The sequence below is a fragment of the Fundulus heteroclitus genome, chromosome 4, assembly GCF_011125445.2.
Source record: "Fundulus heteroclitus isolate FHET01 chromosome 4, MU-UCD_Fhet_4.1, whole genome shotgun sequence".
Lineage (NCBI taxonomy): Eukaryota > Metazoa > Chordata > Actinopteri > Cyprinodontiformes > Fundulidae > Fundulus > Fundulus heteroclitus.
Window position 1 is genome coordinate 16,808,480 of NC_046364.1, and position 14,428 is coordinate 16,822,907.

Here is a 14,428-nt window from a genome sequence, read left to right on the forward strand (position 1 = left end):
GATTATAAAATTATTCAAATGTATCTACAAAGAAAAGAAAAAAAAGATCAGGCTTAGTCATTTGTTTCTACAAGCGTCTTAACTGGACTGTTGCTCAGTGGGCCAAAGTCCATTTTAAGATCAAAGAACAGTTTGCATTTTATTTGGAAATCGATGTCCCAGAATCTAAAGGAAGGGTGGAGAGTTACAGAATCGAAGTTGCTTGAAGTCCAGTCTGAAGTTTCCACAGTCATCTCCTGGTGTTGGTCCACAGTCAGTCAACGCAGCCATCTGGCAGGAAGTTTTACAGCATTTTAAAGAGATACGGATTTCCTTTTCCAGCAGGAGTTGGTGCCTTCCCACACTGCCAAAGATCCCAGAAGCTGGTCCAGTGAACTAGGTGGTACTGGGCTTGATTGGCCATAAAACTGGACTCACCTGAACCTTGTAGAAAATCTACAGAGGGTCAAAAGGAAGATGAGAGACGCCAGACCCAACAATGTAGATGACCTGAAGGCTGCTATTAAAGCTCCCGGTACACTTCACCAGAACCACAGGCTGATCTCCTCCATGCTGTTCTTTACGGATGCGGTAATTCATTCAAAATCAGGCACAGCCAAGTATTGAGTGCATAAAAACAAATTTTTATTTTTAGAAGCCTGACATTTCTCTCTAAAATAGCCCTTTTTAATGTAATATTCTAATTTTCTGAGACTAACATTTGGGTTTTCATTATCTATGACCCATATTATATTAATGAGAACTACAAGAAAAGGTCTGAAGTATTACACTGTGTGTAATGGATCTATATACACGGGTTTCACTTTCTGAAATGAGTGGAATTTTTTTTAGCTTTTTCCTGATAAAGTTGAACTGTTTTAAACTAACAAAAATTAATTGGGGATCAATAACATGCCACTCTTTGTGAAATGTGAAGTATAAACATACACCACGGATTTTTCCTGTATCAAAAGCTCTGACTCAAGTCAATTTCTGATTCTGATCAAACTTGTATTGCCATAATCTCCTGCGTGACTAGCGGTAGAAATGGACAAAAATTCCTGAGCTGGTGTCGTTCACACTGTTCCCCATCTAGGACAGAAGAAGTGCTAACTGAGGGGTTCACAATGGACCAGCGACAACGAAGACGCTCGCAGAACAATGTTCATCTGTTTATCTTGTTCCAGAAGAGATAAAACACTGATAGTTTTCAGATTAAGCCCACGGTTAAAGAGTTCAATTAGCTTTGTAAAATTGTCACTCACTGGCTAAATAGTTTAAACTTAACCATATTTAAAAATATATATATATTGTGCAAAACAAGCAGATCTATTTTGAGTAATCAGAACTACTTCTCAAAAACTAAAACTAAACTAAATAGGAGATTCTATACAATCTTGTTAGCCCATATTAATATATTTTACCAAGTGGTTTTCTTTGTGGTACCAAATATAGAACAGGAGACATTTAGAGATACACTCAACCTATATTGATATCTTTCCTTTTGGGTGGTGTTCAATGATATTGCTTGAAGGGTTTTCTTTAATTCAAAATAATTCAAAATAATACAAACACCATCCAATTTCTAACATCTCTGGAAATGTTCCTTAACAAGTTTGATTTTAAACAGATGGTTTTTTTTGAAGCAATCACCAAGCTTCAGACAGAAATCTGCCCCCATGTGATGGCAAAATTGGTCTAGTTCATTTAAATTGTTTCGTTTTTTGACAAAGACCAGGATTTTAAGCACAGATTTCCAATAGAGTTTAGGCCTTGGAAATGTTACTTCAGAAGCTTAATGTCATCCATTTCAAAACCAGTCCTGACGTTTGGGATAATTTTGTTGTCTGAACACATGGCTGTGTCCTGGTTTCAAATACCTGTTACAAAAGGAAACTGGATTAAGGTGTTCAGGAAGCGTAAAGGAGGACGCTTACGATAAAGTGCAATCTGCTGGAGCACCAGTTTTACTTTTGATCGTGAAGCCACTTTAACATCACCAAGAACCTAGAGAGGGCAGACCCAGAGAGATCGCCCTGCTCCAAAATGAAGACGGCCAAGCTTGGCTGAAATGTGAAGCTGCTCACGCGGACAAGCCAGAAACATTCTTAAAAAAAAGGTTTTTACAGTCAGACAATGAATGATATGTGTTTGGAGGCGTCGTAACAAAGATTACTATCTGCCCTCTGGCACAGTGGTGGCAGCATCATGGTGTGGGTCTATAAGGCTGCCAGGCATACTGGTGCATTGATCAAGGTACTGCTGATGCACTTAATATGTAAAATTAATCACACTTCATTTAGCTTTTTATCCTGTTTTTTTTTTTTTTTTTTTTTTTTTTGCATTGATACCATGCCATACCTAACCCTAATCTTGAATAATACCCTTAGGATATTTCTTTTGTTTTGTTTTTTTGTCACTGTGTGAAAACATGTAACTATAAAAAGGGAGCCGTTTGCCACTAAGCTGTTTTGTTATAATCATGACAGCAATCACAAAAAAAAATCATGAGGTGGAAAATTCCCTCGAATGCAAGCACACTAGTTAATAATGACAGAAGACAACATGATTTTATGCTTTCTTGGTTGCTTTTGACCAAAAACGTCAGATAACAGGAGGTGGGTAAATAACAATAGCATCTGTCCACCATGCTGTACATATGTTCTGCACAGTACATTATATTTGTCGTACGGCTGGAGAACAGCAGAATGCGGAAACCTTATACGTGTGTGACAGAGGTGGGATCCCCTTGGCTGGAATGCACACACCAGCTGGCTTGGTCCCTTTAAATGATGGTGGTATCCCCTCCTTAATACCAGGAAGGGGAGGGGGGGCAGCACAAACTTAAAATACATCAAGTGGTTTTTGTCGTTCACACTCATCCATACAATCTTGCATGGCCGCTTGGCTCTGCACATACTCAATTATGAACATCCTAGTCCAGGATTTTCAAAAAAAAAAAAAAAAAAAAAAAAAAGGATTAAAAGATAAATATTAGACTTCAACTACCCAGCAGGGGCAGGTGTTCCAGCTTTTTACAGTATTTATACCTGTATATTATAGGCCATAGAGCAGTTCTGTGATAATAAAATTTATTAAATAAGAAAAAAAATTGTCCTGTAATAACAGTGTCCACTGCTTACACCGATTGCTTTAAACTGTAAACTGATAAAGAAGCTAATAATTCGGAGCTTAAGGTCCACTGAACATGTGCCAAGTCTGATGGAGCCTGGCTTTGCTCATTTAAAGGAAGTATAAATCTTCAGCTCTCTGATTCTGTAACATTCCCTGATGCTGAGCTTTTCTTCTTCTTTTTTTTCTCCTCCATATTCCAACATTCCCTTTTCTCTGTCCTGCTGCTCAGTCTCTCCAATCCTGGTGCAGAACAAAGAGCTGCCAAGGCACTGTGAAAGCATGGCGGCAGTCGAGTCTGCAGCAGAGGAACCCCTGGAACCGATCCCCTCTCTTGCCGCCGTCCATCTGCACGGCATAATTTCCGCTGGCTTCAACAAGCAGAGGCTACGCATGAGTGCTTTGGTGTCCTTGTGTCCTTCATACCATGAATTCATTACTACCGTACAATACCAGGTGCTGGGGTAAGTCAGGAGGGTCCCTGCCGGGTGTGCCGCCACCGCCGCCGCCGTCCCTGACGTTCCGCCCGGCTAAATGTCTGGCACCTTTAAGTTTCTGCTTGCCCTTCTCTGGATTGTACGTGCCGCGGCTTGTAAACTGAGGCTGCTCGTCGTAGGCGGCGTCCTGCTCCCCCGCCGGGCTGCCGTCGAAGCTGTCCGATCGAGAGGCCTGAGATGGGTTTGGAGGGTGGGCCTGAGAGCGGGCGGGACTCGAGCCCGCAGAGGGAGACTTGGAGTGGAAACGAAAGCGGCGAGTGGCGGCAGAGGAGGAGCAGGGCGATGGGTGGAAGTGCGATGAGGAGGAGTAGGAGGAAACGGAGGAACATGAGTCGGCGGAGTCCAGGTAGTCGGGCTGCCAGTGCTCAGCGCGTCGCCGGGAGTCCTTCCTGTCAAATCGACGAGGCCACGGAGAGGACATCCTCGGACCTCTCTCTGAAATGACAGCCAAAGTCAAACTCCTTGATGCACCCGGAAATGTGCAAACAATACGCTGATTTGCTTATTTGGTTGCTGCAAAATACCATACCAGAGAAGTCAGAAACGGTTTCCTCCGAGTCGACGTTGAGGTTTTCCGAGCTGTCGGCAGTACCGATAGAAGCTTCGGACTCCAGGGTCTCATCATCTGACGCTCGCGGCTCCAGTGCCAGCATCTCAACCGTCAACTCTTCTCTGTCGAGGAGAACATCGTAAACAAAGAAACGATTTAGACATTTATTTTTTAATTCTTCAACACTAGGTTATTATTGGTGATGCAAAACGTGACCGACTTCTTTTTCTGTAGGCTTTCGATCTGCTCCGACAGCACTCTGTCCTCCTGCTGCATGGCGGCCTGCTGGTGCTCAGAGATGTCGACGAGCGACTCCGCTCCCTCTTCGCCGCCGCTCTCTTCTCTCGCTGCGTCGGCTCTGAACGGCAACCGAGGACTGGCCGGAGGCGAAGGCGTGTGGTTGGTCAGCCGATGTAACTGGCCTTTGCCCTGAAGAGCGCATCAGCAGCAAACACACAGAGCCTTAAACGCACTACTCAGTGGAGGATTTCTGCAAATACAATACTGTACGCTGACGATACACACACAGCTGAGTAGAGAACTATGGAATTACACACATGAATTCACAAATATATATATTTTTTTAAAGAGCCCTAAAGAAAAGTACTACTGATTCTTCAATGTGTGTCGGTGACATCACAGGAGGCACAGGAATGGAGCTAATCTGCTGGGATTGGCAGACACCATGGAGAATGATCTTCAGAGGTGCTGGAGTCTGAATCTGATGACCCGCTCAAGAGAACATTATAGGAACTAACCAGATAGAATTTGAATAGAAACGATCCTTTAAGCTCTTTGGTAATAAAATTTGGCCGTTCCAGTCCAACCTGGTCCTCTTCGCAAATGTTTTTATTTATTTATTATTGCATAATTTTGCTGAAATCCATGCCGTTTTCTACTGCTTAATAAACGTTTTGTTCTGGTGTGTAGTATACAAGGACTACTTTCAAGTAAAAACAACAAGAAAAACTACAGACTCATGTACTCATAAGAACCTTTGGATCCGTTGCCTTTTGTGATGTCATCAGAGGAAACTGGCTGCGGGGGCTTGTTTTTAGCACAGTAGATGTATTGTTGATTATATAAACATTTACAATTAAAGTAGCAAAAAAACTGACCCTGACATCTTCCATGGATTATAAGCTAAATCTCAAATGATTGAATACAAATAAATCAGGCTAATAGGTTTAAACAACAGCTATCTTTTACATGATTATATTCTGTCAATAACTTCCATCCCATTAAAAAGAGCAGCTACGCATTGCCACATGCAGTGACTAAACTACATTTAGTCCCAATGTAATGACGTTACACCACCACAGGGCACAATGACACACCAACTTTACCTTCTTGGATGCATTTGCCAGCTTTATGGAAGAGCAATAACAGAATCAAAGGCTTTTTTTATTCTTTAGTTTCTCAGGAACAAGCAACAGACATGCTGCCCAAGTACTTATTTTACAAGGGCTTAAAAAGATAGTAAATGTGTTTCACTTAAGAAATACATTGAGCACTAAAGAATAAATAAAAAAAATAAAGGAAACTTCATAAAAGGAAAAACTGGTGGTAATCTTTGTCCACACTTTGTTCAGAGAAAGCAATGAGAAAAGTTTAATCTCATTCCACTTCCCTTCTCTAGACTTAGACCCTTTGCTATAAAAAACAAAAAGCATTAAGTAAATCTAATCAGAGCAGACCTCTTGATTGCATAACAATATTAACGTTCATCCAAAACTGATGTAGCAGAATATAGTCGGAGGTAGAAAAAGTCAATGTTCTGAGTGATACCTCCTGCTGTGGGAGGTAAGAAGATGAATCGGGAAACAACCTTCAGTAAAGAATATGGAACAATAATATTCTCTGGAAGAATGTTCACTCAGTTGCTTTACGGTGCAGCAAAACAGAAAAAAAGACTTGATGGAAAACATTTTAATTCACAACTAAACATTTTGACTTTGTAAAACATACAGTGATTTGCAGAGGTACATATTTGTACTGTCAGAAATAACAGTAGAATAATATTAGTGGGGAAAGCGACGTCTGGACAGATTTAGGCAGAGCACCTGGCTCAGCTCGTGCTCAATACGAATTAAGAAACACGGATGATTTATTGTCTGCAACCAGAAGACTGTTTCGACGTCAAGCGCATCGAAGTCGACGCAAGTGACTGCAGTCTGACAATCAGGTGACGTCAATTGAGATATCTCAAAAGACATTTTGATTCTCCAAAATGTGATTGAAGATATCTTGAGTCGTTCTTCTTACTAGTCAGAATATAAATGTAGATATTATAAAGTATCATTCAGGATAGTAAAAATTTTGTTTTTACTAATCAGAAGTTGTTTTTTGATACCTTAGATGTATTTACCCATAGTCAGAGGAAGCTGATTTTATGTTAAAATAGCCTGCCATAGCCAGGCCGGCTATGGCAGCAAAGCTTGAGAAAGTTGTGTGTGTGAAAATTTTAGCTCGTACATGTGAGCGCGCACACGCGGGCTTGCAACGCCACACAAGAAAGTTGAACAATGTTAAATTTTTGTCGCTGTCACAAGGCCATTTATCTGGATCAGCTGTGATGTGCGCCCTTAAAATGATGATATACTCTATGTATCAATCTATACTCTCTAATATAGGATGAACCCAGGGTTATTTGTCTTTTGTAGACATAAAAGCAAGATTCCAGTCATTCCCAACAAAATCTTCTGACTCTTGATCCTTATCGGCCACGGACTGCTTTGAAAATATAAAAACCCCGGTAACACTTTATTTGAAGGGGTCTACATAAGACTGACATTACACTGTCATAAACATGACATAACACCTGTTATGAACATAAATGACTCTTTATGAATGTTCAGGACTGTTGTCATTAACTGTCATTCGGTAAATTATGACACTATTAAAGCAAAGTTGACATTGTTTAAAATATCTTTGTTATGACAAGCCCTTAAATTAACAAAACCTCAAGTCCTAAACTTAACCTAATCCCAAATCAAGCCCTAAACTTAACCTTGTCTCTGTTAATGTCAAGTTGTCATAACAAAGACATTTTAAACAATGTCAACTTTGCTTTAATAGTGTCATAATTTACCGAATGACATTTATTAACAGTCCTAAACATTCATAAAGAGTCATTTATGTTCATAACAGGTGTTATGTCATGTTTATGACAGTGTAATGTCAGTCTTATGTAGACCCCTTCAAATAAAGTGTAACCAAAACCCCTACAATTTCATAACCAATAAAATTTCTGAATAACAAACAATTCAACAGTGTGATTTGAAACGCTGTCGTCATGCGTTTGGTCTTCCTCACGCTGGCGATGAAAGCCAGTTGGTCACTCCCAGGAGAGACCAATGACTTTATTTGTCTAATTTGTCAAAATTTTTCAAAAAAATTTCAAATCCGAAGGAAACTATTGTTTAACAACCACAGTTTATGTTCAATAAACTCGTGTTATCAAAGTTGATGGATAATCTTCTAAAATAATCGAGATCTCAATTTCAATCAAAATAATCGTGATTGTAATTTCTGCAGTAATCGGGCAGCCCTACCAACTTGTGCCATCTTGTGCCGAGTCATCAAATAAAATAAGATTTTAAAACATTTAAATCACAGGTTGGAATGTAACAAAATTGGTAAAAATCCAAGGGGAGTGAATACTTCTGCAAGGCACTATAAGATGTAAGAAGAAAGGAGCTACTAAGAAAGATTTTTATTTTAAACCACAGACATTTTCACACAGATCACTCATCTTACCATCGACCGCCGAATGAGGCTCAGTTTGGACTTGGCCTTATTCTCAGCAAACTCAAGCGTATTGATGTCCTTTAGACGAACTTTGTACTTAGTCATCTGTTCGCAAATGATGAGCTCCACACAACTACACAAGGGAGAAAAAAAAAATAGTGAATAACTGGGAGATCACAGCAGAATTGTGAGTTCATGTGTCATCCAGTTTTCTGTAAACAATACCAACATTGATTGTCTCATCCCTAGAAAAGCAAACATAAAATTAATTTTTGTACCGAGAAAAGCAAACACAGCACTACTTTACAGAGTGAATAACGAGATGCAAGTTCTCTTATCAGCATTTAGACACAGATAACAGGAAGCTGCTCTGCTACAAAGACAGTAAGCTGAAAGCATGAGCAACTGACTTCACGATTTCTCTTCCCATACAAAAATCTGTCCACATTTTCCTTCCTCTATCTGATGATCTGGTTAGGCCAGATTGGTTACGTATTGTTCTCACATGGAATAGATTAATGCAATTGAACGTCCTCGCTTAATTATTTTCCTCAGAGTCATGCGTGTCCTCACTGAAATGTCCACACCATTAGTTGCAGAGAAACCACGAACATCCATGGGTAAAAACAAAGTCCACCCAGTTTCACATCTATTGCTTCACGTATTAGGGCACAGTAACGGTGCTCTGATATTTAGAATGTTTATCTAATGATCTGAATCCTAACTTGAGCGTAAAAAAAAAAAAAAAAAAAAAACACACACAACAGAATCCACACAAAAAGGGACAACCTAAAAACGTCCATCCCTACATGGGATGGACTCAAATAAGGAGGGGATTACAATTTGTCTACAAGAGTCCTACAGAACACCACCTCTGCTGCTAAAGGTGGTTTAATACACCACTGACTCACTATGCCCACACAACGCTTCTCACTTTTGGCTTCCTCTTTTTGGTAAATGAATAACACGGTGGAAAGCTGTAAGAGGGTTCATGCATTCATGCTGACTCTCCCAGACAGCGGGTATGTTCTTACGCTGTCGTCTTGCTGATGTCCTGGACGCTCTGCAGGGGATCGATGGTGTCCGGGCAGCGAAGGATGCAGGGAGCAAAAACTATCGCCAGGGCGTTGGCTGACATGCGGTTTGTGTCTTCTTGCAAGGAGATCCTGAAAGCATTAAGGCCGACGTTAAAGCAGTTAGTTCCTCGTCTGTTTTCCATCAGCTGGGCTTTAATGGTTGTGTAACCGCCTTCTGAGATACTTTCAGCCACGAGCAATGACAACGTTTTATTCAACAGGACTAATTGGATTAGAAGCTTGAGGTTTTATGAAACAGCTGACTGGACATTAATTTAGAAAACTCACGTAAAAGCGTGACAGGAAATGGGGGTTTCCTTCTACTTTATCATCAAAGACGAAGACAACTTCAACATCTTCTTCATCCATGACGACAAACAATAACTGAAGATATTTGCTTCAGATACTGTCTGATTTAAAAAAAAGTCTAGTTCTTAACCAATTTTTGCAACATTGCATAACAGGTTTCATTTTATATATAGTTCAAAGGACTTAGATTTTAGGGTGTTATAATCAGGATGTATTTGCTCGGAATGTAGCTATGAGTGGATTGTTTTGGTTGATGAAATTAATTTGGACCAACTTGGACCCATTGAATTGAAACAGGTTCATCTGCTTTCCAATCCTCATCCACACTGCCTTGAAAAACTATCCCTACAATTTGGTCCTTGTCACATTACAACCACAGGCATGAATATTTTTAATCAGGATTTTTAATTTAATTTTACAAACTAAAACCTGAAGTGTGTAGCGTGCACATGTTTCCAGCCATCCTAAGTTAATATTCGGGAGAACTGCCTTTTTCTAGAATTACAGCTCCAAGTCTTGAGGTACGAGTCTACCAAGTTTGAACATCTGGAAACTGAAATGTTTGGCCATTGCTCCAATAAAAACAGCCCAAGCTCAGTGGGGTTGACTGCAGAGCAATTGTGCAAAATAATTTTGAAGTCTGGCCATGGATTCTCAATAAATATGCTTTGATCTAAACCGGGGGTGGCCAAAGTGGGGCCCGGGGGCCATTTTTAGCCCCAGGAATGATTTTGTGCGGCCCGTAACTGTAATTCAACAATTATTTGACGCACCAACACATGCGAGTAATGCAGATGGTGGCTGTTTATTCTTAATTAGGGCAAAATTGTTGCAGTTAAGTCAAAATTTGCTTAAAATGTTAGGTACAACACAAAGTATCGGTAATGTCATATTATAAATAGGACATTTGTTCAATGACCTTTACTCAAATGCAGACTTTAGTGCGCTAAATATGACTTTTAATTAATTTTTTTAAATTGGTTAAATACTATACTATATTTGGGGTGTTGTCTGGCAGGAAGCTGAATCTTTGCCCCACTCTTTTATTCTGTCATCTAACATGTTTTCTTCCAGCATATCCCTCTGTATTTGGCTAATTTTTCTTTTTTTACTCAACACTGACCAGCTTCCCTGTTCCTGCTGAAAAAAAAGCATCCCCACAGCACAATTCTGCCACCTCCATGTTTTACTGTGGGAAAGATGATTTCAGGGTGCTGTGCAGAGTAATTTTTGTGTTGTATAGGATATTTATTCCACTTTGTTTACACTAATAATAAAATTACATAAAGGTGGACTCTATTAGTCAACTTCTGAAAGCCATTCTTACCTGACAAGATGAAATATGAGGCGTTCCAGAGTGTTTAGGTGAGTCCTGCTGAGCTGATCAATAACAGAGTAAATCCCTCTAATCATTTCCTTCTTGTCCTGCAAACCTAAAGTCAAAGCAAAGACAAATCTCCGTTTACATCTCCAGAAAGGAAAAACATTTCCACCGCATATCTCCATCAAGATGCATGTGAAAGAATAGTGTATACCGATGTTGAACACATACTCATTGCTCGGATGAACTCCTCATACAGCTCAAACGTCATCAGTGGATTAGGCAGGTCTCTCAGCCACTGCTTGAAGACGCTAGCGATGACGTGGATGTTGTAGTCATCAAGATTCATGTTTTCGACATCTGGAAGGTCCAAACGGGCAACTCTTAGAAATTGGATTCAATCAATCTGCCTTTCGTAAACTTTCTTGATAATATTTACCCGTGTCTAGTGCTAGCTTGAGCTCCTTGACTTTATTGGTCGAGCCTGATTTCCTGTAAATTCCTTCGGTGTAGAGGCCGTGCATCTCGATGTAGTTGATGAGCTTCTCCACCACCAAAGGAACGGTCCTCTCATCGCTAGTCAAGCGAGAAACTTCCACTCCGAACTGTCTGGAGGACAACTCTGGATCAAACTGTTCCGAGACAACCGTAAAACATGCATGTTTAAAAATACATTCCTAGCATTCAAGAAAGATCTTTTCTGATTTGTTAGTGCTGCAGCAGAAATACCAGTATTTACTGAGCCGAGAACACCATTACTGTCACGGGTGCTTGTCTTGAAGTAACTCAACTTACCTTCTTGCTACATTTGGTGGTTGTCTTCTGGCAGCACTTTCTGTGGCAGGCGTACCGGCACACTGGGTGGACACAACCAGACGGATCAAACAAATCACTCCCGTTATCCACAGAGAGGCAGTGCCTCCTCATTATTCACTTCAAGTTGTGATAAAAGCAAAACGCAAACGAAAAACCAATCTGCTATCGCTTAAAGAACCATAGCGGTACTGGCTGGCACTAAGAAAACAGCCTGTGAGAGGGAGGAAAAACGGCGTGAAGAGATCCTCCGAGACACGGAGCCGTAGACCTCATGAGTCCAGTTGAAAACAATCTGATTAGGGATATGAGGAGGGAGAAGAGGCAGAGCCTGATCACTGAGGCCAGGCTGCGCACAGACAGACGCACACATTTACGCGCGCGTGCATGCGCGTGTGTGTATAAAAGGTTTTTGCTGTGCTTCTTGGAAAAAAATAACATTTACCTTAATATTAAATAATGGCAACTTCAGATAACCAATTTGCACACAATATAAAACGGTAATTGTCACCATTTCCCCGTTGCACACACACCCGCCAACAGCATGTACTTTTGATACATCCAATAATCCGATAAAAGGACAAACGCCCCGATGCATAAAATAGGCCACCTTGTTAATACTTTTAGATTCAAAATGTATATATTCTTCAAAGAAAAGGACAGCACACTTTTTATTTCTATGGGTAATAATCCTTTAAAAAAATGGAATCGTTAAAAAAAATTGGCAGACCAGAAACTACTAGCAATTTGTATTGGTGTCCTAAAGACGTTTCATCCATATATGTCTAAATCTATCAGAAAACAAATGAACGGCATTCTCTTGTCAAATTTGCATATTTCTGCTGTGTCATAGTTTGCGGGCACACTCACATTTGCACACACAAGCGCGATCCATCATCCAGATAAGAGAGGAGCAGTATTCACAGTATGTGGGGATGCTGTACTGAGTGGATTTGAAGATGTGTCCGTTATGTTCCTCTACCTGCAGAGGGCAGTGAAGTGGTATTTGTTAGAAATCCTCCTGCTTTTTGAAAACAGTGAACAACGTAAACACATCTGCCGTTATCGTTCTAAACAGGAGAAACTGAAAAGACTTACAATGTCAAAGTCCTTTTTCCTCCGCTTTTTACGTTCAGGTTTAGGAAGCGGCTGTATTAGGAGAAGAAAAACGTATCGGATTAACAGTGCTTCTCTTTGGCTAATAAATGTAACTCTATACGATGTCCACCATTTAAAGCATCTCTAAACCTTTGAAAAGTTACAGTTCTGGATGGACTACAAAGTAGACACCCAGAGACTGGAATCAGACAATCATTTGTGACAAGCTTTTCAGAAACTCAAAAATCTGACTTTTTCTGATCAGTAAACGCTTCATATGTGAGTGCCAACAAGCTGCCCTAGCAATAACACTCTTTGATGTGGACAGCTTTACTGGGTGAAGATTCAAGGATAACCATTTTCCGTTATCACCATCAGCCTGATTTTCAAAGATTCCAAATAATGACTGCTAAAATGTGTTGACAGAAAGAAAACTGTGAAAGCAACAAGTGGCCGTGTTGCACCTGATCAAAGATTGCGATCCTTTTCCCCACTAAAATTATTCTGTTATTCTAAGAGCCTAAGTAAGTTCACATGCAGAGAGACTCTGTCCTCCTCCTGTCATTATTATACCAATGCCTCCTTTCTGGCCACAAGGACTGCAGGCATTTTTGCATACAAGTTTGCACTTGGTTTTCAGGAGGTACTAAATAGAGGCAAAAACTGCAAAAACTCTCAATTTAAGCTTTGGAAAATTGCTTTGTGGGTGTTACACATTCACATTTGCATATCCCCTCCCATAAATGTACGCGGTTTGGTTCTTAGCATGTGATCTGCGTTTTCATGAAGGCACTTACGCAAACAAGTTTGTTCTCACTGTTCTGCTCGTTTTAGAGACACAAATGGCATTTCTCCTGGTTTGACGATCAGCTTTATACAAATTAAACACTTTGAACCATTTTAATACGTACGAACCTTTTTAAAATCAGGCTCTATGTACAAATGTTTACAAAAGCAAAGTGATGCCTCTGCTCTTTGAAAAAAGGACAGTTCCGTTCCTATATTATTTTTCAGAAGGAGAAATTCTAACTACCTTCACATAGCTCGCTAGAAAAAATGCCGGCGTCTCTTCATCGCAAACATTTCACAATACTGACAAGCAAAATCATCTCAAACTACTACCTTGCTGAGAGCGCTGTCCACCAGTTTGTACTCGGTCATGAACTCATCCAGGAAGACTTTGAATGTGTTGACCCAAACTTTGACCGGAGACTCCCTCCAGTCTCTCTGCTCCTGGCGCATGGTCTTTTCCAGGATGTGCTCGAACAGAGCATGCAGGTCTTTGTAGCGGATGCTCTTACCGTCATCCATCTGCGGGGAAAACAGCCACAGGAAGAGTCAGCACGCCGTCAATTTAAATTAAACAGCCTCAGGTATAAAAGACATGTAGAGGATCTAAAAGTGTGAAGAATGGGGTAAACAGTGGCTACGACACATACTGCGAGAGCTGTGGAGTAGGAGTTGAAGATGTTTAGACGGAACTCCTTCAGAGCCTTTTTAAAGACGACGTCCACCATGGTGTCCTTCTTACTGTCCTCAGTCTCCAAATCATTGATCTAAAATATCGCAGATCATCACAGACAGTAGAATTTCACCTGGATCTTAATTAATAAATGCAGTCTTAGCAACACAGACACAGCCAGGCTGTACCTTCTTTATGAGGAAATCGTTCATGGTCCTGTAGTCGTTGATGCAGGAGAGGATCTGCAGCGCGTCGTTCTGCCACTGCGTGGGCTCCAGAGCCACGCTGCTGATCTTCACGCTCCGCCTTCGCTTCACCTTGGGGGACGGCTCCTTGTTCTCCTTCAAGTCCCTGAAGCCTCGGTCCAGAGTCAGGTCAGGACTGCAGGGCGGTGACATGTTCTCCTGGCCTGCTCCATGAATCAGTGACACTTTGTTATGG

The 14,428-nt window shown here is 40.7% G+C and overlaps 1 protein-coding gene across 1 annotated transcript in view; it reads right to left on the reverse strand.

Annotated features, from left to right (window-relative positions):
- Positions 1–2,523: 2,523 nt before the first annotated feature.
- myo9aa (myosin IXAa) overlaps positions 2,524–14,428 on the reverse strand; it is a 119,417-nt gene continuing 107,512 nt past the window's right edge. The window contains 15 exon segments of the mRNA XM_036136172.1: positions 2,524–4,043; positions 4,138–4,280; positions 4,379–4,587; positions 5,505–5,525; positions 7,918–8,041; positions 8,943–9,074; positions 10,621–10,726; positions 10,846–10,974; positions 11,054–11,246; positions 11,410–11,471; positions 12,298–12,409; positions 12,526–12,576; positions 13,648–13,836; positions 13,965–14,081; positions 14,176–14,396. Of these exon segments, the coding sequence (XP_035992065.1) occupies positions 3,532–4,043; positions 4,138–4,280; positions 4,379–4,587; positions 5,505–5,525; positions 7,918–8,041; positions 8,943–9,074; positions 10,621–10,726; positions 10,846–10,974; positions 11,054–11,246; positions 11,410–11,471; positions 12,298–12,409; positions 12,526–12,576; positions 13,648–13,836; positions 13,965–14,081; positions 14,176–14,396 (2,321 nt within the window). The 3' untranslated portion in view covers positions 2,524–3,531.